The sequence below is a fragment of the Elephantulus edwardii genome, unplaced genomic scaffold (genome assembly GCF_000299155.1).
Source record: "Elephantulus edwardii isolate Elephantulus edwardi_28Jun2011 unplaced genomic scaffold, EleEdw1.0 scaffold00092, whole genome shotgun sequence".
Taxonomy (NCBI): Eukaryota; Metazoa; Chordata; class Mammalia; order Macroscelidea; family Macroscelididae; genus Elephantulus; species Elephantulus edwardii.
The window spans coordinates 11,929,838-11,955,515 of NW_006399842.1; the positions used below are offsets into that span (position 1 = coordinate 11,929,838).

General features: G+C 47.2%; 2 protein-coding genes across 4 annotated transcripts in view; one reads left to right on the forward strand and one right to left on the reverse strand.

The window, feature by feature from the left end:
- Nucleotides 1–25,678, forward strand: part of DFNB31 (deafness, autosomal recessive 31) — a 131,586-nt gene that overhangs the window by 30,986 nt on the left and 74,922 nt on the right. For all 3 annotated transcript variants that reach the window (XM_006890715.1, XM_006890713.1, XM_006890714.1), the window contains 2 exons: nucleotides 9,994–10,212; nucleotides 24,494–24,619. In XM_006890715.1, the coding sequence (XP_006890777.1) occupies nucleotides 9,994–10,212; nucleotides 24,494–24,619 (345 nt within the window). The remainder of the gene's footprint in view (nucleotides 1–9,993; nucleotides 10,213–24,493; nucleotides 24,620–25,678) is intronic.
- Nucleotides 13,403–14,389, reverse strand: LOC102871228 (glyceraldehyde-3-phosphate dehydrogenase-like). The gene has a single exon (XM_006890712.1). It carries the CDS (start codon nucleotides 14,370–14,372, stop codon nucleotides 13,704–13,706), a length of 669 nt encoding a protein of 222 aa, XP_006890774.1. The 5' UTR covers nucleotides 14,373–14,389; the 3' UTR covers nucleotides 13,403–13,703.

The window sequence follows — 25,678 nt, forward strand, 5'->3', positions numbered from 1 at the left end:
TTTTTTAAATCTTGGGCAAAGAAGCGTGAAGAGAGATGCTCCTTTCCCCACTGTGAGTGCTCCCCTGGAAAACCCCCACTCAGCCTATCTAATAGCCCCCAGGAGAATCCATGTTTCCTAAAGTCTAGATGTCATAGTAGGGCTGTTCCCTGTAGGAGATCGTAGGAACTGCATCTGGGCGAGGCATGTTCCAGGAGACAATCTCTGAGAAGAAATGTGATTCTATATGAACTAAGGAGGTCTGGTGACTTAGTGGTAATGAGTTGCACTGCCAATTCAAAGGCACTGGGTTCGAATCCACCAGCTGCTCCACATGAGAAAGATGCGCAGTCTCTACTTCTGTGATCTTGTGTTGTTGCTTGCCATTGAGTCAAGCATGAGTCATAGTGACCCTAAGAACAAAAGGCCTCTGAAAACCCGCTGGAGGGTCAGCTGTGAGTCACTTCTGACTCGACACTACCTAACAACATAACAACAACCCATTGCGTTCTTAGGTGGTACAAATACTTAATGCACTTGGCTGCTAAATTTAGGTTGAAGGTTTGCCTCCACCCAAAGGCTTTAAGAAGAAAGGTCTGACACTTCCGAAAAATCAGCCACTGAAAACTGTGGAGCGCAGTTCCATTCTGACCCATCTGAGGTTGCTATGAATTGGAGTTGAGACCAAAGAAGAAGAGGTAAAGCCTTGGAACTGTGGTGCTGGTGAAGTGTACTGAATATAGACCATGCGCTTCCAGAAGATCAAATGTCTGTTGGAAGAAGTGCAGCCATAGGGATCCTTATTAGGTAACGGTGGTGAGGCTTTGGGCATGTTGTCAAGAAGGTCCAGTCCCTGGAAAAGGACCTCATGCTTGGGATGTCAAGGGAAGATCAGAGAAGGACTGACTGATACAGTGACTGAAACAGTGGGCTTGAGCTTTGCCAGAGGTTGTGAGGATGGTGAGGCAAGTTTTAGGTCTGTTGTACATAGGGGTGCTGTGAGATGGAGTCAACTCAACTGAACTTAACAAGTAAGAATACTTGTACTGATTCCAAGCCGTGTCAGCAGTTTGACTACTTTTCTCTGGAGAAGTCGGTGTATACAGTATTAGAAGAAATGCATACGGAATGTTTACTGTAGCACTGTTGTTATTGTTATGTGCCTTTGAGTCAGAATCGACCCATAACCAGCCCACCTGTGGATTTTCAGAGACAGTGACTCACATGGAAGATTGTCTATCCTTCTCTTGTGAAGCAGCTGGTGGATTTGAACTATGTGCCTTTGGGATTGCAGCGTAGCTTCTTGTATTACTGTTGTTATTGTTGTGTACCCTAGAGTCAGAACCAGCCCTGACCCTCTGGCCAGTTCCTAGAGGCGGTTTGTCACATGGGAGGAGATTGCCCCCAGGGAGCTGCTGGTAGCCTCCAGCTACGTGTGTTTGGGATTGCAGTACAGTTTCTTGCCACTAGACCACTAAACCACCTTAATGAGAGAAAAAAGAAATTTCTCAAGAAATTTGTGAAAAGAGAAACAACCCAAATGTCCACTAATGAAGAATGGGAGTTAAGCGGCGTTGAGTCTTTTCTAGGATCCTCATGGTGTCGTGGAGAAGGAAGTGAGTTTGCTGATGAAGAAGGTTCTTCAGTATGCACTCTTAACTGGAAAAAGAAAGCTGACGAATAATATGTTCATTATGAATCCATTTATGTGAACATCAGTGTCTGTGTGTATGCCTTTGTAAAATACGCAGGACAAGTGAGGAAGGACAGCTGCAAAACGCAGTAGTGATTTCCACAAATAGTGAGTTTGAAAGTTCTGATTTAAGTCTCTAGAACAATAACACTTATTTGTAGTTCTTAACTGTATCCTAGGAATTAAGTGCTTTTTACATTTAAATTCTCATTAGCAACCAGTGAGATAATATCGCCGTTATCCCATGTTATGCATGAGAAACAGAGATACAGATTGGTGAAGTAACTTGTGCACGGATGCTGTTGGCAGGTGACAGAGCTGATATCAGCATCTCAGCATCCTGTCCACAGAGCTGTGCTCTTAGCTGTACCCTCTCTGCTTCTCTCTCCAAATGCCATGCATGTCTGTTACTAACTTTACTGTGGAGCAGCTTCGAATGCAAACCCAGGGCTATGTTCCTCCAATGTAGGCTGCTCATCTGTGGTCTAGTGTGAACAGAGTTCTGGAGTCTGCCTGGCTCATTGGATGCTCAGCAAATAGTATCTGATGAGTGTGTGGATAAATGAATGAGAAAGAGCAAGGAGAGGGTATAAAGGAAACAGGGCATGCCGTGTACCACAAAGGACGGGTCTTGTAGTCTTGGAGACTGCATGTTTGAGCGTGAGATTGAGGCCTGCAATAACATTTAGATGTTCTGGGTGCTCTTGGAGAAGCAGAACCCCAGTCACAATTTGGGAAGGCTTCCTGGAAGTGGTGGTACAGGTGCTGACTTTGATGATGGGGTCTAGGAAGAAGGGTGGATTAAAAGGAAAGAAAGTGTTTCTGTAGAAGAAAATTTGAGAGGCAGGTGACTAAAGCTCCTTATATGTTTGTGTTTACATAGAGATTTAAAGAATTACTAGGGCTCGTTTTTCTAAGGAACTGATATATAGGATCTACTGTGTGCAAAGTATTACATGGACAGTTTATATTATCTTAGTAATATCAAAGAAGCTACATTTGACATATGGAAATAGGAAAGTGAGGTTGGGTAATTTGCTCTTTGCCAAACAGCATATAAACCACTGAGCCAACCTTGGCACCTGTTGTATTTGAACCCAAAACCCCAGCTTGGGAAGTGGGGCTGGAAAAGTCCTCTCTCCCTTCCCCAGGACTGCAGAGCAGAAACCAGGGCCTTTGACCAGCTCTCTGGCCTACGGTTAAGCATCTGTTTCACAGAAGAAAAAAAAATGTTGCTCCCAGAGCCCTGTGCTCTGAAATAAACTGGATGACTCACCAGCTCCTCCTCATTTCACAACATTCTGTGTCCTTCCTCAGAATTCTTCCAGAACATGTCTTCTGTCTCTGCCCCTCGGGACAGTAGTCTGATTAGTCTGTGACCTTGTGGTCATGGGTGCAGGTTTTGAACCAAGGTATGCATGAACGGCTGCCGAGTTAACACGCCTGCCTTTCCCTAAGGTCCTCTCCCGATGTGTCTTAGTCCCCTGCTGAGCTGAGAGTCAGTCAGCCTGGTCTATGATTTGGGGGTTTCAGAGTCTGTTCCAAAGAGCTGAGTGAAGCAAATTTGCCTCGTGAGAGTATTAACCCAAGTAGCAAGTTATTAAGTTTGAAGACATACACATATAATTTACATTTCCATAATCATAATGTGCTGCCTGAATAGTCAGCCTGTGATTGATGGCCTCTTAGCGGTGCCATCTGCTGGGTCAGATCAAGACTTCTGTGTGGTTTGACGTGATGGAACAGAAACAAGCCCCTTGGTGGAGTTCCAGCGCTCACACAGCGTACGCTTGGGAGCCAGGGTTCTGAGGACTCCCTTGCTCAAGGTGGATTCTTGGTAGCGATTCCATCTTTTAGCCACGTTGTTGTTTTTGGTATGTGGAGTCAGTTCCTAATTCCTCGTGTAAACCAGGACAAAACATTGCCTGTTCCTGTTCTGTCCTCACACTCATTGAGCTCATTGTTGGCAGCCAGTATGACAGTCCACCTCCGTGTACAGCTTCCTCTTTTTCTCCAGCCCTTCGGCATTCCCACACATGACGCCTTCTCCAGGAACTGGCCTCTTGTGGTAACATGTCCAAGGTACATGACATGATGTCTCATCACCCTTGATTCAAAGGAGCATTTTAACTGTCCTTCTTCCAAGATTTGTTCGTCCTTCTGAAAGTCCATGGTACATTCTGTGTCCTTCACCAACATTAGTTCAAAGGCATCAGTCTCCATCTTGGTCTTCCTTATTCATTGCCAGCTTTCACGTGCAGTTGAGGCATAGTTCATTGAACTCTTAAGTAACAGACACTGTTCTATTAGGGCTCCTCTGCTTTAAGAGAGAGTGTAGTATGATCATTATATTCCTGAGAGAAAACTGATACACAGAAAGCCTGGTAATGTGTATGATTGAGGAAATTACCTGGATCAGGTTGATCCTGTAGAGTTGCCAGAATGGAGAGGGTTGTCCCCGATGGAAAGTCACTGTCATTCACAGAACATGCAGATTGCTTTAATGTAGGCGTTGGAGGTGAATTGGCCCCGTCAGGTGTCCACAGAGCTGGGACACATTGACACTGCAGTGGGGAAGGGCATCCCCTGGTCCTTTAATTCCTTCTGTGGTCTCCCATTGCTACTGAAGGAATCTGGTTAAGTTGTACATCCTACAGCACCTGAACTGATTCATCTCTCATGCTGGCAGTTTCTTAAACCCTGTTTTGACCCCGCCAGTTGACATGGAACCTCAGAGCCCCCAGGTTCTAGACCTGGTGCCAACCTCAGGGCCTCCTGATCACTCACATCTTTCATGGGGAAAGTTGAGGGTGATTTCTCAGGCCCGAGTGTCCAGAACCTAGTAGTCTCAGGCTTCAGGCCTGCCCATCATCTGTCCTTGCATGTCCCCAAGCTGATCTCTCCACTGCTGTGACCCGTAACATATCATGTAAATACAGCCTTTACTTCTAAAGGCAGCTGCAAACCTGGGAGATCAGGCAGGCCGTAACAGTCAGTGAGTCCAGTCTGCTCTTGCCAGATGGCAAAACTGATGTCCCGTGAGGGAGAGAGGTAGTCTCAGGTCACCCAGCATGCTGGTGGCATTGCAGGACATCCTCGGGTCTCCGTCCTTTCTAGCCTGCCATGCTGCTGTCGGGAGCTTGCTGCGAGTCTGCTAGTACTTATGTAAAGTGATTGGCCTCACGCCCCTGACCTCACGTACCTGAGGTAGACCGAGTCTTAGGAATCAAGGTTGCAGCCTTGAGTGGATGTGGCAGCCGAGGGCATGGGAACACTTATTGGGAAGGACTCATTAGTCAGCTTTCTTTGGAATTAACTGTCTAATTAGTGCTACCTTTTAAAATAAGCAAGCAGTTATTTATAAAAGTAGAGGCAAGAAGCAGGCAAGACAGGAGCTCCTGGAGCCACCCCTTCCTCTCCTGTTCTGCTGCCCACTGTGATGCACATACGTATCTGCTAAGTGAAAGGGCAGTGGAAGGTGCCCGCAGGGCTCTAATGGCCACTGCACCAAGATCATAATCCGAGAACCTGCTTAGATGTTGAAAGTGCTATTTCAGGAAGCTTGTTTTCCTTTAGTTGTGCCAGAATAATAACAAAGAAGGCAGCACAGGATAATGATATTCATGCTCTCCAGGACATGCAAAAATCCATGTTTCTTTCCCAGAGAAGAGCCAGTGTCAGAGGTCCCAGTATAGGTCGGGCATGCGTGGTCTTCACAGCTTCTGGTCCCACTCTCTTGTGATGGGGGAACTGAGGTGCAGAGAGCAAGGGCTGGCAAGGCCGCACATCATGGGTCTGGGCTGTGTCTCTCATACCTGCCCGCAATTTGTCCCTTCCCATCTCAGTTTTCAGGGTCCCTTTCTGTAGCACATGGGGGTGGCAGTATGTGGGAGGCTTGATGACCTCCCAGGCCCTCTCCAGCACCAGCTGTCTATGGTGTTCTCGTCAATGGCATTAACCTTCTCTCCGATCTCAAGGTTGGTGCTTGCCTATTTATAGAACTGACCAGGAGAATTCAACTATTGCTTGCGATAAAGAATACAAATGATGCGCTACACATTTCCCCCTGTTCTTTCACTCACTTTCTTCTCGCATTCCTTAGGTGATGCTTTTCTGCGTTGTGGTTTCCTTTCTTGATGCAGACATTCCAGGGAGGTAAGGGGAGTGGGCTGTGCTGTGTGCTGAGCTCCTACTGTGTGCAGAGGCTCTGGGCTGCAGGCTTCTTTTGCCTTATCTCATTTAATCCACACATCTGGAAAAGGGGGGCATTTCACCGTCTCTTCTCTCAATTTCACCCATGCTGCTTTGAGAGGAGAGGTGACTGCCCCTGAAACACTCCACTAAACAGGCGCAGAAACACAACTTAAATCCAGTTCTCACTCTGAAATCTGTTTTCTTCCATGTCTTTCTCTAATCTAGTGCAGGCTTTGAAGTCAAATAAACAAGGTGACTGTAGAGACGGTTTTGTGAATATTATGCTTTCTTTGGAGCACTATTTACCCAGAGCTCTAGTGGTGCAGTGGTTAAACAGTCAGCTGTTAACCAAAAAGTTAGCAGTTCAAACCCAGCGAGCTATACTGTGAGAGAAAGCTCTAAATCATCTGCATTAGATTATAGCTAAGGAAAAACTCTTTGAGACAGTTTAATCTGTCTCATGGTTCCTGTGGATCAGAATTAGGAAACATAATCTCTCACAACATTTGTTAGATCCCCTGGCCAGGTTGGCCAGTTTTTACCTCCAAGGACCTCCTGTATGCCAGATGAAGCTTTGTCTCAGCAGACTATCCACATCAGGAGGATATGCCTGTTTTGTGTCCCCAGACCCAACACCCAGTCTGAAAAATTAACAGACTCATTGTCATAAAGTTAAAAGAGAATTCTAGTTGATTCTCCAGTGTATTTTCAAAGGCTCTAAATCACAAGGGAGGAGATGGCCATCTTTCTCCCAAGGAGCAGCCAGGATTCATACTACCAGAGAGGCTCAACTTTTGGTTTAGTTTAGCATCCCAAGTCCCTGTGGCACCACCAGAACCCAAGGTCCTCAGGAAAACCCTTGTTGAGTGAGTGAATGATGGGCTCAACTGCCTAGGCAGGGGGAGGAGGAGGAGACAGGCAAATTGGAACAGCCTCCTACTTAGGACTAGGACACCCTGGGAAGGGAATCGGTGCAGATACCCAGGGGGTGTGGCCTCAGAGACTTCTGTCAACCTCTGCTCTGGGGACCTGTTTTCCACCCACTCTGGCAGACACTTGCTCCGTCTTGGGCTTCCTCCATCATGCATCTCCAACTTAACAGAGATTTTCTGTTTTCCTGATGACTCTGTCAGGAGAACTCCAGGGAACGCTCAAAGAACACTGTAAATCTTTCCCAGCTCATCTTATCAAAAATCTGTCTTAAGCCAGAATTCTGGAGAGCTGCCATCCTCTTGTTATTCCTCCACTGGGACTGGCAGTTAATTTGGCATGGAGAAACCAGCACCTCATGGGTCACATCTTTCTCCCATGGGGCACTGGCTCCAATGTCACTGTGTCAGACCTGTAGCCAGGTGGCTCTCTGGGCATGCACCTGGGTGGCAAGGCTCCTCACTGTCTTTACCAGCTCTGTCCTTGTTCCATAGGCCTGTCTTATCTAGTAAGAGTATTTGTAAGTCTGTGGAACTGAGTGGCAGATGTAGGCAAGCAGGAGGTAGCCAGAGAATTAAGTGTCCTTGTGTTCTCAAAACATACTGTTATTTCATATGTATATACATATGTAGAAAATGAAACCAAAATGCCCTCCTTGTGGAGTGTTTGGAAAATATTGAGTAATGGGAAGAGCCAAATAATTCTTGCCGGCAAGCCTACCACCCAGGGAAGCTCTGTTTGCATCTTGGCAGGCTGCTTCTCAGCTTATTTTTCCCCCCTCTGTGGCTCGTTTTGTTAACATAACTGTGGTGCCACTATTGTCATGATTCATATCCTTTTGACCTCACTTAATGTTAAAATATAGCCATGTTTTCTTGACATTATAGACTCTGGAAACATGATTTTCAGAGCAGCATAAAAATTCAGTGTGTGTCGATACCATCACTTCCTCAAACAGCCCCCTGTGTGGGGGCACATTTGCTGCTAATCCTCATGCTAACAGCATGAGCTGCTACTCAGGGGATCGTTTCCCTGAGTAAAAAAGCCAACTGCCATCAAGTTGATTTTCATAATGATTCCCTGTGTGTCTGAATAGAATGATCCTCCATAGGGTTTCTCAATAGCTGATTCATTTTAAAAGTTTGCTAGACATTTCTTCTAAGGAGCCTCTGAGTGGACTTGAACTTACAGCCTTTTGGCTGGCACCCAAGTGCATCAGCTGTTTGCATCACCCAGGTACCCTTGTGTCCCAGACTGAAATTTAAAACTCAAATAAGAATGGACTCATGGCTGACCTTCCTTCGACTTTCCAAAGCTGTAACTCACATGGACAAAGATTTTCTTTTCTTTCTCCCGAGGAAATACCCATTTTTGCAGCCCCCAGGGAGGCACGGTCTTTGAATTAGCAGCACACCTGTCTCAAGCTCCCAGTCTTCCTGAAAAAATGGCTGCATTTCAGCTTCAGGTGCATGTGGGAAAGGAAGATGGCTCCTCTCAGCGTTCTCCCAGGCCATAGAGTTCAGACTTCTCTCTCTTTGAGCTTATTTATCTTTAGGCAGGAAGATGTGGGACAGAATTAGTATCTACACTCAAAATTACTTAACTATGATAAAGGAATGGTTAATTAGTCATGTGTAATGGTGCCTCAGGCCTTTTGTTCTCGACGGCAATCAACAACAACAACTCCGTCTCAGTAACAGTACTCTTGCCTACAAAACTGGCTTCCATCAGGATTTTGTGAGCTAGTAGACGTTAGGCATAGAGTACAGGTCCAGCCCTGCAGGCTCTTTATTAACTTTAAGCTGTTGTTATTGCCAATATCTTTATCTCTTGACCCTCTTATCAGGTATTGGGTCAGGGTCTCTAAGACTGCTACAGGCTTGACGATTCTCAGAAAGGCTTCCAAGCCTCAGCATATGGTCAGTCGTACTCATGGTGAAAGGTGAGCTTCTCCCAGTGAAAGGACACAAGGCAAAATCAGGCAGGAAAGAGGAGAGGTGCATGGGGCAAAGTCTGTGGAAGTCCTGTCCCCATGGAATCCCATAGGACACCCCCAGCTCCTCTAGCAGGCAATGTGACGTACCATGCAGAAATGCAGAGACTCAGCACCTGGGCTTTCACTGGGGCCTGGTCACACAGGCACCCTCTGCCTGTTCCTGCCTTCCTCACTGGCAGGAGGAATACTGGTGTGCAACACACAGTACATTATTTGTGCAAACATTCCACAGTGAACTGTTTTGTTTAGGAATGAGGAGAGTACTCCCCAAATCCAGGTTCCCAGACTCAAGCCTCATGTTGTTGTTAGGTGCCATCAAGTTGACTGTGACTCATGGGAACCTGTGAACAACAGAACTGAACCTGCCCCATCCTGTGCCATCTCTGTCAGCTCAAGCCCGTTGTGGTGGTCACTGCATCTTGTTGAGAGTCTTCCTCTTTTGCCGGCCCTCTGCCTTTCCTAGCATGATATGTCTTTCCAAGGACTGATCCTGCAACTATGCCCAAAGTACGTTAGCTGAAGTTTCACCAGCCTTGCTTCCAAGGAGCGCTCTGGTTGCACCTCCTTCAAGACAGATTTGCTTCTTCTTTTGACAGTCCACTGTATATTCAGTACTCTTTGCCAATACCACAACTCAGAATTAACTCATCTTCAGTTTTCCTTATTCATTGTCCAAGTTTCAGATGTATAGGAAGTAATTGAAAAGACCATGGCTTGGATTAGGCACTCCTTAGTCTTTAAACTGACATCCTTGCTCTTTTAGAACTTTGGAGAGTTCTTTGACAACAGATTTTCTCAGTGCAACATGTCTTTTGATGTCTTGACTGCTGCTACCAAGGGTGTTGATTGTGGGTCTAAGTAAAATGAAATCATTGACTACTTTATTCTTTTCTCAGTCTATCATGATGTTGTCATGAAAAACATCAAGCATAAGCAGGACTTTCTGAGGATAATAGTCACAGGCCTGAAATGCTGACTTTCTACACAGGCATGTTGAGAGATCCTGTTTCGGGATATGAATGATTTCAAAATATGGATGAGCAGGTGCTCCTATCTCCATAGGACAAAACTGAGGACTGGCTAGGGCAGGAACTCAGGGACTGGCTTGCTCTGAGTATGGAGTCCTGAGGACAAGCACGGTTGGTCAGTGCAAGGGTGTTCCTCACCTCCTCCTAACTTGTGTGCCCCTCTCTTTCTCTAGGCTCTGAAAGGCTCCAAGAAGCTGGTGCTGTCTGTGTATTCAGCAGGGCGCATCCCGGGAGGCTACATCACCAACCACATCTACACCTGGGTGGACCCACAGGGCCGCAGCACCTCCCCACCCTCAAGCCTGCCCCAGCCCCACGGCTGCTCCCTGAGACAGCAAGAGGGTGAGAGGAGGAGTACCCTGCACCTCCTGCAGGATGGTGATGAGAAAAAGGTAAGTTGTCCAGCCCAGGCTTGGCAGGCTGGCCGGGGTGCAAGGCCACGGGCGGGGAAAGGCTAGCCCTGAGACAGCATTCTTCCTTGTCTAACCCAGAATAGAGAAGCGTCTTAGAGGCTGGAGAAAGAGCTTGGTTCTGGTGGGGCTTTGTGTTCTTCCCCTAAGTCCCTGAAGTGTTTTGTATGATTTTGTTTTTCATGATTTACCATACGTAATGATACAGTTTAAGCTGCTGCAGTTGCGGTACTTTCTTGTAAGGGGGCTCTTGTGGCCCAGTGGATAAGGAGTTGTGCTGCCAACACAAAGGCAGGTGGTTTGAATCCACCAGCTGCTCTATGGGGGAATGATAAGCAGTCCCTCTCGTGTGATTTAAAGTCTCTGAAAACCCACAGGAGGGTCAGCTGTGAATTGGTTCCAACTTGATGGTTCACACCAACAGTTCCTTCATGTAGAAGAGAGGACATGGCTGTGGGCATCTTCCTTTCTGTGTTATTGGGACCATGTGTCCTCTGTCTTATTGCTCCATCTCCCCCGTTGAAACTGGACCATACCAGGTCCTTTTTCTTGCCCCTTGGAAAAGAGAACATCTGGACGAGTTTTTAACAGTAGAGATGATTTTCTTTGGACCATACCAGGTGCATAGTTACATGCAGCTTGCCAGGATTCCTTCCTCTGTGCTCCACAGGGAACCTTTTGCTGTGTGAGATTGGAGCTTGAAGCTTCAGGAGTCAGTCGTAGCAACTTGTGCTGAGCAGTAATACATTGGTAGGGTGTGGGTAGTCTCAGGGTAGAGGCTGAGAGATGCAGGATGCTGCCTCCATGGAGAAAAGCATCCCACTATTTGCATCCTTTATGTCCTTCCCCTCAGGATTCATATTCCAGAGAGAGAGTACTTGATTGGCTGTCAGAGAGCCCAAGGCACTTTGATTGACAGTCCTATGAGTAGCATTATCAGTTGCCATGGAGTTGTGCAGATTTATGAGGACCCCCTGCTGTCAGAGTAGAACTGGACCCCATAGGGTTTTCAGCAACCAATTTTCCAGTAGATTGCCAGGCTTTCCTTCCAACTCACCTCTGAGTGGGTTCAGATCCCCTTCCTTTTTGTTAGCAGCTGAGATTTTGAACTGTTTGCACCATCTGGGACTTTAAAAGAGCCATCAGGATGTTATAACCTGAACATAGGAGACTGGGGGTGCTGGGCAGATACTCAACAGCGTGGTCATGACCTTAACGGTTTTATTTTATTTTAAAGAGATGCTGAGAAATGCTAATTGTGGACCACCGCCCATATAGACTCCCCTTTGAAACTTCCTGTCTGGGTGCTATTTGCAATACCTCCTAGCAGCTCTGCAATGTTTTAGGATCTTGACACCGACAGACAGCGGGGAGACCACAGCACTTGGAGCTCCCAGCCTAGTGCCTTCCCTCTGGAGACCTTCTCTGCACTCCTTTTCCTGTCGATAATACCGTAACATTTATTTAATGTGTTTGTGTTCTTTGCTCAAACGTCAATATGCAGACATCACCCGCACAGGGCACGCGGGCTGCTGGTTGGTATGCGCTGTGGGCCTCTGCCTGAGCCTCCCGCCTGGGCCTCAGCCAGCTGCCAGGGGGGCCGAGTGGGCTAGTGCCCCCTCCCCAACGGGATGATTACTCTCTGGAAATCTTGAGGGGAGAGAGGCTGCCTGTGGCGGGGAGTCATTTTCAAGTCCAGCCTTTACATGCTGGCTCCAGGGCTGTTGGGAACCGTCCCTGTTTTGGGTCTGGTTCTTGGGTTCTGATGATCACTGAGGGAGAGCTTGGTGTGTGCTGGCAGCAGTGTTCCCAGCCCCAGTGCTTGCTTCTTTCTTAGTCCTCCGACCATCCTGCAACTAGGTGGCACGATCCCTATTTTACAAATGAGGAATTGAGACTAGCAGTGCTGTGGTTTGGAAAGATTCCATGAGTCTGCAAACACTAAGTGACTACAGCATGTCTGATACTATTAGGGGTTGTTGATGCTGTTATGTACTGTTGAATTGGAACTAACCCATTAATGACTCTCCGGAGGGTTTTTAGAGGCAGTAAATCATGTGGGAGGAGATTGCCCATCTTTCTCCTGTAGAGCAGCTGATTCGAATTCTGAGCCTTTAGGTTGGCAGCACAGCTTCTGATCATGGAGGCTGGGAGCAAAACAGACAAAAGAGGTGAGGCCCCTGGGAGAGCATCTGAACTAAGAGGTAGTGGGGAGCATGTGTGAGACAGTAATCTGATCATGAACATAAATGAGGAAGATAATTAAATGATGAAACTTAAAATCACAAGAAGGTATAGAATGATGGGGAGAGAGGTGCTATTTCAAGTCACATGGTCAAATAAGGGTCTATATGAGCTGAGATCAAGAGAACAATAAAGATCTACTGTGTACATTTCTGGGAACTGGAAATTCTGGACGGACAGTGAGGAGAGCATGTGCAAAGGCCCTGGTGTTACACAACATTTTGAGAGAAGTATGCTGTCACTGGAGTTGAGTGGCTAAGTGATGGTGGCAGATAAGGTGTCATGAAGCAATCTTGGAGTAATTGTATAGGCACACCTTGGCTTGAGTTGGCTTTGTGTCAGACCACTGCAGGAAAGCAAATATCTCAATAAAGAAAGCTACAGGAATTTGTTTGTTTTCTAGCACATAAAAAAGTTGAGTATACTAGACTATGCCATCAATTCCTGGGGCCTTGTTTTTTGCCAAGTAAAAAACATTCAGAGCAGCTTGAACTTCTTCCTTCATCACCACAGGCTCTTGCTCGTGTGTTTCACGAAAGTCTTCTGTGTCCACCAATTCCTTTTGGTACAATGACTCTCTATCTTCTTTTAATGCTTCCTGGATCATTTAATATTCTGCCCAAAGCATCCTGAACTATTACAACTTGAGGCTTGAATTTGTTTCTCAGTTCCTTCAGCTTAAGAAATGCTGAACAAGTTCAGCCCCTTTTATTTCACGATCAACACCTTTTTTCTGGGGGGGTGAGTACAATGTACTTTATTGACAAGATGTACTATATGACAATGTACTATATGACAAGATGGGCTCTCCAAGCCCCTCACCTTTCTCAGGGGGATTTGGTGAAAACTTGTGTCAAGGATGTGAGAATCTTAGTGTGTGGGAGGAGGGTCTCTCTCTCTCTTTCTTTTGCTGGGACTGGTCAGGTTGGCCACCAGATTGCTGTAGCCAAATTCCTTGTCATACCAGGAAATGAGTTTGACAAAGTGGTTGTTCAGAGCAATGCCAGCCCCAGCATCAAAGGTGGAAGAGTGGATATCACTGTTAAAGTCACAGGAGACAACCTGGTCTTCAGTGTATCCCAGGATGACCTTGAGGGGCCCTTCTGATGCCTGCTTTACTACTTTCTTGATGTCATCATATTTGGCAGCTTTCTCCAGATGGCAGGTCAGGTCCACAACTGACACATTGGGGGTGGGGACACAGAAAGCCATGCCAGTAAGTTTCCCATTCAGTTCAGGGATGAGCTTGCCCACGGCCTTGGCAGTGCCAGTAGATGCAGGGATGATGTTCTGGGAAGCTCCACGGCCATCACGCCACAGCTTTCCCGAGGGCCATCCACAGTCTTCTGGGTGGCAGTGATGGCATGGACTGTGGTCATGAGTCCCTCTACAATGCTGAAGTTGTCATGGATTACCTTGGTCGTGGGAGCCAAGCAGTTGGTGGTGCAGGAGGCATTGCTGACAATCTTGAGAGAGTTGTCATATTTTTCATGGTTCACACCCATCACAAACATGGGGGCATCAGTAGAAGGAGCAGAGATGATTACCCGTTTGGCACCACTCTTCAAGTGAGCTCCAGCCTTCTCCAAGGTTGTGAAGACACCAGTGGACTCCACAACATACTCAGCACCAACATCACCCCACATCATGTTGGCGGGATCTTGCTCCTGGAAGATAGTGATGGTTTTCCCATTGATGACCAGCTTCCCATTCTCAGCCTTGACAGTGCCGTTGAACTTGCCATGGGTGGAATCATATTGGAACATATAGACCATATAGTTGAGGTCAGTGAAGGGGTCATTGATGGCGACAACATTCACTTTGCCAGAGTTAAAAGCAGCCCTGGTGACCAGGCACCCAGTGCGGCCAAATCTGTTTACTCTGACCTTAACCATCATGTCTCAGGGATGTGGCTGAGGCTGCACGAGAAGGGAGGGCAATCTGGATAGACGAGGAGCTGAGAGCCCACAATCAGCACTCTTGGTACCAGCAGCCAGGAAATTAAAAGATGAATTGCACTGAGAAAGTCTGCTGTCAGAGACCTCTTCAAAGTACTGAAGAGCAACCGTGTCAACCTGGAGACTAAGGTGCACCTAATCCAGGCCATGGTCTTTACAATTACTTGTTATGCATCATAAAGCTGGACAATGACTAGGCATGATAGGAGAATTGAAGCCTTTGAGCTGTGGTGCTGAAGAAGAGTATTGAATATACCATGGACTGCTAGGAGAACAAATAGGTTCGTCTTCGAGAGGGTAAGACGAGGCTGCTCCTTGGAGGCAAGGATTCTGAAGCTCTACCATACTTTAGACATATTGCAAGGCAAGACCAGTCCTTGGAGAGGGACATCATGTTTGGGAGGGTGGAGCACAAGAGAGGAAGACCCTTGATGACATGGATTGATTCAGTCACTGGGATAATGGGGGTGGATGTGTCAGAGACAAGAAGGCTGGCACAGCATAGAGCAGGGTTTAGGGCTATTGTACGTACAGTCACTATGAGTCGCAGATGACTCGACAGCACATAACAGCAACAACATACTAGACTGTGGAAGCCTGTGGCCTAGAGGTAAGGAGTTGCACTTTCTTCCTAAAGGCAAGCAGTACAAACGTACCAGCTGCTCCAAGGGAGAAAGGTGGGTAGTCTCCTCCCATGTGATTTATAGCCTCTAAAGACCTGCCAGGGGTCAACTAAGACTCTGTTCTAACTCAACAGCAGCGAGAGGTACTGTAGTCTATTAGTTGGCAATAGCAGTATGAAAAGGTTTGAAAGATGACAAGAATTATCAAAATGTGACACTGAGGCATGAAGTGAGCACAGGCTGTTAGAAAAATGTTGCTGACAGACTTGCTCAATACAGCATTGCCACAAACCTTCAGCTTGTAAAAAGTATGCTATCTGCAAAATGCAATAAAGCGGAACACAGTGAAGTAATGGGCCTGTGTAGGGATGCAGAAAGCAGAGGCAGAGGCTGAGAAGAATGCTCAGAGGAGGGTCTGGATGCGTTGGGAGGCGGGAAATGCCTCGGTGCTCCAGGAGGCAGGAGATGCCTTGAGCCAACCCAAAGAGTGGCCTTCACAGATCCCTCCGTGCAAAGGGGATCAACTCCAGACTGAAGATTCTACCCTGCTTCCTGCTCATTCCCTTCCTAATACGGCGTGGAAATCTTAGTTCCCTCTTTACAAGGGACAGTGTGTCTGGAGACCCAGCCTGTGGCTGGGGCCCTGCACCTCTCTTCCCTAGCAGCCTTTCTCACTTATCAGTATTCCAAAAAGCCATGGCTAGACTTCCAAGCTTCCCTGCAGGAAATCCTAGATACAATTCTGTTGGAGGGGTACCTTGTGAAGGAGCAAATTGCAAGACGACAGTGATTTAGAATCACACATGGAGTGACATTACCCTTGGAAATTCCCAGGCTGTGCACTGACCCTTGGTTCTAGAGGTTTTTTTGATTGTTTTGTTTTAATTTTATTTTAATGAAAGTTTACAGAGACTTCTGATTTCCATTCATTCATTGTTACACTTTTCTTCCTGGCCACCCCTCTCCCCACAATTTGCTTTTATTTTTGAAAAGTAAAAGAAAAAATTCTTTCTTATTCAATCCCCTTCCCCATGTCCACTCCACTATGCTACCTTCTTTCTGGACTCCTGTCATAACAATAATATCTGATCATATATCCCTTTTAAACAGGTCTTTCCTCATGTTTCAATGCAGTATACATTATTTATCTTCTCTTTCTCAGTCTCCCCCCCCCAACCCCTGTGTCAGTCCTCTTTTATAACAGTGGCATGTTCTTCTCCTCGTTGAAGTGTGAACACTGCCATATGGGATTGAAAGAAGGAAAGAAATGTGCATAACTATCAGAACCAATCCCGTCTATTTTCAAGTCCCTATCACACCATCTGAGACAGAGAGGGCAGGCTGCAGGATGCATTGTGCCTCCTTGTTCTGACAGCCCCCTGGGGTTACTCCATTCTGTGCCTGACTCCAACTCTTTGTCATACATCAGATGAACTTGTCTGGAGGTTTAACTGGGGTAGCATCCGTCTGTGTGGCAGAGATGCTAAGTCATTGGAGCCAGGCTCCCAGATCCAGCTCCTGGCTCTGCCACTTGCCCGCTGGGTGACTGTGGACAAGTTACTTACCCTTTCTGTGCCTCAGTTACGTACTCTGTAAAAGAAGACAGTACAACCTATTCCAGGAGCCCTGGTGATGCAGTGGATTAAGAGTTGAGCTGCAAAAGGTTGACGGTTTGAACCCCCCACTGCTCCATAGGAAAATGATGAAGCCATCTGCTCCCTTAAAGAATTAGAGCTTCAGAAACCCTGGAGGGCAGCACTGCTCTGCCTCCAGGCTCACTGGGAGTCGAAATCAGCTTGACTTGGTGAGTTTGGTTTTGTTTGAGGTTCCCACCCCAATCCCCATCGTGAAAGAAGAAGCTTCACAGTGATGGGTTTATGGTTCTGTCTGTATACGGTGTATCCATCATGTCCAGATCAGGAAAGAACTACTCAGGTCCATACTTGTTGTGCCCCTTGGGTACTCCATAGCAAGCTTCTATTAAACTCTCTCCAGAGGGGAGCTCTGGTGGCCTAGTGGCAAGACGCTGCACTGCAATCCCAGAGGAACACGGTTCAAATCCACCAGATGCTCTGCCGGAGAAGGAGGCGCAATATCCTCCTGTACCAGTCAGATCTGATTTGACGGTACACACACACAAAATAATAAAAAATAATAAAAAAATCAAAAAATAAAACTCTCTCCAGTCATTGTCACGGTCATTGCTGTGTTTGAGTCCCTGGTTGAAGCCACATTGTCACTATCTCTTTAAGGGTCTTCCTCTTTTTGCTGATTCTCTATTTTATCAGGAATGGTATTTTTCTTTAGGGACTAGTTTTACTGTAACATACCCAAAGTCTGTGAGATGAAGTATTACCTTCCCTCCTTCTAAGGAACATTTGGGCTGCTCTTGTTCCAAAACAGATTTCATTCTTTTGGTAGCCTGTCATTTATTAAATGTTGTTGTTGCGGGTTTTTTCCCAGCACTACATTTCAAAGGCAACAGTTCTCCAATAATCTTACTTATTCGTTGGCTTATTTTCACATGTTTTAATGAGCTATGGTGCTGGAGAAGAGTATTGAGGGTACCGTGGACTGCTAGGAAAACAAACAGATTCATCCTGGAAAGGGTTAAACCAGGCGGCTCCTTGTTGGCAAGGATTCTGAGACTCTATCTAACATACTTTGGACATGTTGTAAGGAGGGACTGGTCCTTGGAGAGGGACATCATGCTTGGGAGGGTGGAGGGACAGCACAGTGGGGGAAAGCCCTCTGTAAGGTAGATTGATTCAGTGACTGGGTTAATCGGTATGGGAATGTCAGAGTGCGATTGGCACAGGACAGATTAGAGTTCAGGGCTGTTGTTCATAGGGTTGCTATGAGTTGCAAGCGACTCAATGGCACATAACAACAACAACAATAATGAGGTGATTGAAAAGACCATGGTTTGGGACAGCTGCACCTTAGTCTTCAAAGTGACATCCTTTCTCTTGCATTTTAAAGTGCCTTGTTATGGTAGATTTACCCATGGCCGTTCCTATTTTCATTTCTTACCTGATGCTTCCATAAGTGTTGATTGTGTATCCAAGTAAAATGAAACCTTGACAATGTCAGTCTTTCCTCTGTCATAATGCTTTTATGGTATGGTTGTGAGGGGTTTTGTTTTCTTGATATTAAGATAGTATCCATACTGAAGATTGTAGTTTTTAAGCCTCATCAGTAAATGTTTCAAGTTTAGTCCCTAGCAAAGGGGAATGAGATGACGGGGTTGCAGTTGTCCCCTGGGCTACCCATATTGCTAGCTGGACAGTCAGGATTCTTGGCTTACCCTGAAGTTGTCCAGGAGGAAAGAATAGAAGCAGGACACAAACTCAGGTCAGAGGTGGGGAGTGGGAGTGCCGGCAGCATGGTATGATGGTTAAATGCCTGGCTCTGCAGCAAGCTGTCATGTCATCATTGCCAAGCTCTGCCAGCTACCATCTCTGTAACTTGGACCAATTGGTTTCTTCCCTCTGAGCCTTGTTCTCCTCCTCATCTCAAGAGCAGCAGTAACAGGAACCACGTAGTGGGAATGAAGGTTAAACAGGGTAATGCATGTAAATAAAGTGTTCAGCACCAGGTCAGGGACTCGAGAAGCAGCACATTTACAGACTAGTGTTCATGTTATTGGTGGTGGTTCTTCACCTCGGTAGATTGCTTTTTACAGAACAGGCTCAGTAAACCTCAGCTTCCTTTTCTGTGTGTGAATTCTGTTTCCTGCCAGACTCTAGGTAACTTTCCGGCAAGTGACGGAGGCGGATTACCCTGTGGCTGACAGAACTGTTATTACAGTTGGGTGATAAAGACTCCACTTTAATCTGATGGGGAGGATTATGGGGCAGTAAGGAGGTCTGTTTTCTTTCTTAGTATTCAAGGTGGCTGCTGCGGGGACCACTGCCATCTGTGTGCTCCTTCCTCCCAGCTCTCTGCCCACAGGGATCTTTGTGTCCTGAAGCCAGGAGGGATGGTGGGATGTGGAATGCGGATCTGAAGCTGGTCACACCTAGTGAGACATGGAGGGCCCCCTGTCAGGCCTGTTCCCGAAGGAGCAGCATGGAGTGGCATCTCTGTTCTACCCGGCACAGTGGGGGCTCCAAGTGGAGTTGCCCACTCTATCCACCACATTCTGATCAACTGCTGTGGAGTGAACACAGCCTTCAAAGCCCCCAGTGTCTCAGGGCCCACGCTCCTCCCTGGAGGTTAACGGGCATAGGAAATGTGCACTGTGTTTAAAGATGTCACTAGTATTATTAGCAGGAATTCTGGTGGTCCAGTGGTAAAAAGTTGTGCAACCAGCCCAAAGATATGTGGTTCGATACACCAGCTGCTCCGAGGGAGAAAGATGGTCAGTCTCCTCCTATATGATTTGCTGTCTCTGAAAACCCCTACTGAAGGGTCAGCTATGAGTTAGTTCCACCTCAGAGACACACAAAAAGTATTGTTAGAGATGGAAGTCTGGTGGCGTGGTCTATAGTAACTTACAGTGCTACCCCAAAGGCTCTGTGGCGCTGTGGTTCAAATCCAGTATCGGCTCTTCAGGTGAAAGATGGGTGACCTCCTCCTCTATGATTGATAGTCTTGGAAACCTGATGGAGGGTTGCTATGAGTCGGGACTGACTCGATAGCAGGACATTTGGGTTTGAGAGAGTGCTTTAAATGTACGGTGTTCTTTTTTGTCATTCAGGCTGCCTCTCAGTCTCAAGTAAACCCAGAAAACGGAACCCATTACCACTGAGTCTATTCCAGCTCCTGCCAGTCCTATCAGGCAGAGCAGAACTGCCCATACGGTTTCTGAGATTGTAAATGTTTATGAAAGCAGACTGTCACGTCTTTCTTTTTTGGTTTGCCTCAGAGTGATTTCTTCCCCTTTGATGGTCTAAGCCCTGAGCACAGCATGTCAGATGGGACAGTGCCGGGAAAGGGCTGGGGCGCCTCTAACCACCTTTAGTCCAAGTCCAGCTCCAGTTCACTCTGCAGGCAGGAGGATGGCCAGAGGAGTAAGGAGGACACCTGTGGGGGTGTCTATTATCTAGAAGTATAAGGGAGATTCTGGAAGTCCTCTTAATACATAAAGGACCTGCAGGTGAAATGGGATGTTATTATGGAGGGAAATGGTTTATGGAAATGGGAAGGATCCGGCGGGCACCTGGAAATATTGGATAATAACGAGCAAGGTCCAATGGCGATTGATTTTATAAAACATAATGCATGAGAATGATTGTATGAAACACAATATGAATGAACAGTAGTGTGAAACGTAATGTAATGAAGAAAAAAAAGGTTAAAAAAAGAACAAAAAAAAGAACAGGGGCTAGAAGACTCAAATTTACCCGATAGGAAACATCCCACGAGACCTGCTGGGGTTGGAGGGACCCACAGAGAGCAGTGTATCCATGCATGGGAAAGGAAGGATAGAGGACCAGCAGCCATCAGAGCGGACAGATTTCGTGGAGTTAGGAGAAGCTTACCAGACTAATTTTCTTTCCAGAGAGTTAGTCATCTAAGAAGGAACCCTAGTGGCACAGAAGTTAAAATGCTTGAGTGTTAACCACAGGGTTGTTGGTTCAAACCCACCAGATGCTCCATGAGAGAACAATGTGGCTGTTTCCATAAGGATTTGCAACCTTGGAAACCCTGTTGGTGATTCTACTGTCCTACAGGGTCACAGCAGGTGGGTATTGAGTTGACCGATGTTGAGTAGAGTCTTTTGTGGAAGCTTGTGTTGATTTGTAACAGCACCAGTACACTGCCGTTGGTACCAGTGCTGGTTAAGGAGTGAGAGGCACAGGGCTGGGTGGAGGAAGAAAATGTAAAGGCACAACAGAGGCCTTGGATGACTGCACAGGAGCTCTGGAGCTTGCATGATCTTGCAGTGTTAAGGGAAGGTTGGGAGTGATGAGGGTTTGAAGCTCACCCTAGTCCCTCATTTCGGTGTGTGTAGAAGGTGACATGACACAGTATGGAAATTATCTATGCAGATGCTGGAGGCAGACTGTGAGGTTTGAATCCTTGCTAGGTATGTGCTCTTAGGCAGATTATATGAGCCCTCCAGTCACCCACTTACCCCCAACCCTAGTTCAGGTTGCTCCCGTGGAAGGCTGTGGCTTCAGAGGAGGCAGCTTTCTCTCTAGACCATGTTGTTATGTGTTGTCAAATTGCCTGTGACTCATAGTGACCTTATATATAACAGCTCTGAACTCTGCTCTATCTTGAGCCAATTTCATTGTCTCTGACACACCTACCCCCATTACCCCAGTCACTAAGTCTGTCCATCTCATCTAGGATCTTCCTCTCTTGAGCTGTCTTTCTACCCTTTCAAGCATGATGTCCTTGTCCAAGGACTAGTCCCTCCTGGCACCATGCCCAAAGTATGTCCGTGGCAGTGCCCCAAAAGGACTCAGCTGAGAGCCAACAGCACAAACATTCTCACCCCAGGGGTGCGAGCACCCTGGCCCTGAGGGGAGATTCATTGTATCTTCTTCCCGTTGACACATGCAGGCCAGGGTTCTCCTTTCAGCATTTATTACCACACAGGATGTCACTAAATGTCCCTGCAGAAGGGACCCAGTCAGATTCCTCTCTGACTATGTGCCCAGCACAGAGCCTGGTACAAATGGGGGTTTGGCAAGTGCCAGTCACCTCACATCTGCCCAGCTGTCCCTGCTGATGTAAAGTGGCTCACGAATCCCTCTGTGAGGAAGGGCTTGTCGTTCTTTCCAGGCTGCACCTGCAGAACCTTAACTCAAAGGCTTGTTCAGGAGGGCAGTGAAAAAGATAATAACGTAGCCAGTGTTTTCTGAGCAGTTCCTCTGTGCCAGGCACTGTTCTGTGTTCTACATAGCTGTACACATGCATTCTTTGCAACTCAGTGAACTGTGTATAATTATTTCTGGCCCTTTCTGGGTAAGGAAACTGAGGCACAGGCAGGTACAATCATTTGTCTAGGGTTTCACACCTAGCAGAGATTCAGACCACACAGTCAAGTTCCTACATCTGCAAAGATAACTACCACATTGTCCCATCACTCCTGAGTACACAGATGTGAGGGGCTAGGGTGAGCCTGAAACCATCATCATCCCATACGTATCCAAGCCTTGGAAGTGGACTGAGGCACAGATCCTGGGCTGAGTGGTTGGGTCCCAAGCCGGCTCGGAGGTATTCTCAGAGCCTGTCATTTCCAGGAGAACATCTGTCTCTGCACTTCTGGATGACTGCTCAAGCGTTCCCCTCTAGAGCTCGGGGCTCCGTGGTGCCCACCTTACTAATCTGGTCACCCTCCAGAGATGAAGCCTTACTGAGAAGTGAGTTGGAGCTGACCTTGAATTAAAGGGGGATTGAGGGACCTCAGCCCCTTCCTGACATACTACAGAGCCCACAGCCTTGGGACCAAACCCCATAGCCTCCCTGTCTATTTGGCAACAGTTGGCCAGCTGATAGAGGCAAAGCTGCCATCTTTTGCTCCCAGGGGGCGGAGAAACACAAGGGAAACTTCTAGGTCCCAGAGGAGGGGCTGATGGTTTGACTTTAACCTGGACTTGACCTCAGGTGTGTTAGTTTCTACACACAACAATTTTAACGTGGACAAAATGGAACTAACAAGGTGTTATGGACTGAATTATGTCCCCTGAAAATATGCACTCACTTGACAGGGCTGTGATTCTCAGTATTACATGATTATTTTTTTCCCATTTTGTTATCTGATGTAATTAACCTGTGTGCTGTAAATCCTAACCTCTATGATGTTAATGAGGCAGGATTTGTGGCAGTTATGTTAATTAGGCAGGTTGCAATCTACAGGATTAGGTTGTGTCTTGAGTCACTTTCTTTGAGATATAAAAGAGATTAAACAAGCTAGGAAAGAAGGACTGGAGGTGGAATGCATCATTCAGATCCAGGACCCCTGGGAACCTCTTAGGACGAGGAGACACACAGAACGTATTCAGTGCTGGCGCCCTGAATTTGAAAATCTAGTGTCCTAAACTAGATCAATAAGACACTGGTCCACAGTAAACATTCGATAAGCCAACATTCTTGTCTGAATTACCTCAAGTGAATGGCTTTAACAATGAAAAATTCATTCTCTCGCAGTTTGTTACTGTTACTGTTTTGTGTCAACTATATCTCATAGCAACCCTAATGAACAGCAGGCCCTGAACCCTGCATATCCTGAACCAACCTCACCATTTCTGACACTCTTGACCCCATTACCATGGTCACTGTGTCAATCCATCTCATCCAGGGTCTTCCTTTACCTCTGCCCTTCCAAGCATGATGTCCTCCTTCTCTGAGGGCTGGTCCCTTTTGGCAATATGCCCCAAAGAAACCCAGATTCTAGGCACCAGCTCTAGGGGAGGACTTTGTCGACCCTGAGACAAGGTCCTTTGTTTGTTTATTTTTAACATCTGTGGACCTGATGCCCCTTGGAGATCTTCATGTGTCTTAGCATCAGTTTTGCCATTGGGGCTATAAGGTTCTTAGCACAGGGGCCCTAAGTCTTTTGATGCTTGTTCTTTTCAGTATGTCCTTCTTCCATACCTTTAACCCACTTAATCTGCAGGTCCTTAGTGGATTATGAGGTCTACCAGATTCTGTCCACAACCTCTTCTGTCTGTCCTCTGAGTCCCCATCTTGGCCCCCAGGACTCCACACCCCAACTGCAGTGTCATGTCCAGATCAAGGCTCTCTCTCTCATCCAGTGGTACCTGCTGTCCTATCTCCCTTGAATGTTCTTACCTCCCCTACCCTGTCTGCTAACTACCGCTCACTCTCATATCCCCTCTGAGATAGTGCTTTCTTCAGGGAGCACCTCCTAACCATTCCTCACCACCCAGCAGGGCCGTTGTGCTGTGTGACACGGTGCTGCAAAGACCTACATACTGGTCTCTGTGAGACCCCAGTGGGCAGGACTGTGGGCTGTCTGCAGCCCCTGACTCAGCACTACATCTGTATTTTGTACAGACACTCTTGTGTTGTAGAGCTGAGCACTGACTGAGGCAGCAATGTGGTTCATCACGATGGAGACAGGAAGCAAACAGCAAGGCAGGAGGCTCTTGGGCAGCAAGGTGATGGCAGCCCCAAGCCTGAACGTGGCCTTGCTCTACAGGAGTGAAGGGAGAGGGGAGGAAGCTAAGCACTCCTCGCTGAGGGTACCTAGTGGCCGATAAAGGCCAAGAGAGCCTGTGGCCCTGCAATTTGATGGAATGTGAAATAGCCCAAAATGTCAAGCCTTCTGGGCTGTGGGCACTGAGGCATCCTTGGAGGTCAACTCCTTCTGAATCCTCTATGCTGCAATTGCAAGTATGTCACCTAGATAGGACTTCCTCCCTCCTCCCTCAGGATTAGAAGGTGCTCTGGTCTGCTACATGTGGCTGATGCTCCGTGCTTTCCAGACCTTCTAACACTGTGTCCTTCCTCCTGCAGGTGAACCTGGTATTGGGGGATGGCCGATCCCTGGGCCTCACCATCCGAGGGGGAGCTGAGTACGGGCTGGGCATTTACATCACTGGCGTGGACGTGGGCTCAGAAGCAGAGAGCAGCGGACTCAAGGTGAAAGATGCCTGACTCCCACGGGAGGTGTGGCTTGCTGGCTGTTCTGTGGGGATAAGAGAGGGTGATCTTTACAGGGAGTCTTTGATGCTGATTTTAATCAAACTTCTTGCAGAGTAATCAGCACCCCACCTGGAGGACTGGTCCCCTGGGGGAGCCCTTCCCTGACTGCTGAGCCTCTAATTCACAGTTCAGCAAAGCAGCAGGGGCTGTCCCCTCCCTCGTCACCACACCTGCCTCTCATCCCCAAGCGGTCCCCAGAGCAAGGCAGCCTCCTCCGTGGTGCTGGGCAGTGGGCCAGTTTTAGCTTCTTGTGGCTGCTGTTTTGCAAACACTGCTGATGGCTTGTGATTCCCTGGCTCCAGGACTCATTGTGGTTCCTCCAGAGAGAGGGAAGAAAAAAGAGAGATTTGAGCTGGGCTGAGCTTGTCCCAGGCACCTTCAAGGCTTATGTTTAGCCCAGTGCAACCAGCAATTATGTGAATAATATTAACTGGCTCATGTTTTAAAGAGGGCTAACTGTGTGCTCAGTGTTTGTTATCAGGGATATCATCACAGTGAATCTTCGTGCTACCCAGTAGAGGACATTGTTTTTATCCCTCTTTTCCAGGTGGGAAAACAGGCATTTTACCAGTTAGGCCACTTTACCCAAGGTTGCACGGGTGGGTTATAGGGCAGGATTTGAACCTAAGCAATCTTAATTCCAGACCCATTATCTTAACTGCCTCAATGAACCAGCCTGCTGTGGAGGGCTGGAAGTTTGCTCAGAGCTTTGGGGTGGTGACAGTAATGATGAGTGAGGCAGAGTACCTGACCGTGTGGAGCACCGGACCCAGGACACAATCATGTGAATACAACAGTAATGTGTTTGGGCTAAATAAATCCTGATGCCAGGGAGCAGCCATGGGGAGTGATGACCATGGGCATGGGTACCATTTGAGTCAGGCTTAGGAGGATACAGGAGGATGGTAGGCAGAGGGGCTGGGGGGGTGATAAGGTGCTCCTGGCTGAAGGAAACAATGTGAGTCTGCCCATAGGAGACCAGTCCTTATGTAAGGG

Excerpts from the sequence above, each read along its gene's own strand:
- LOC102871228 (XM_006890712.1), bottom strand. The coding sequence starts at position 14,372 with ATGATGGTTAAGGTCAGAGTAAACAGATTTGGCCGCACTGGGTGCCTG.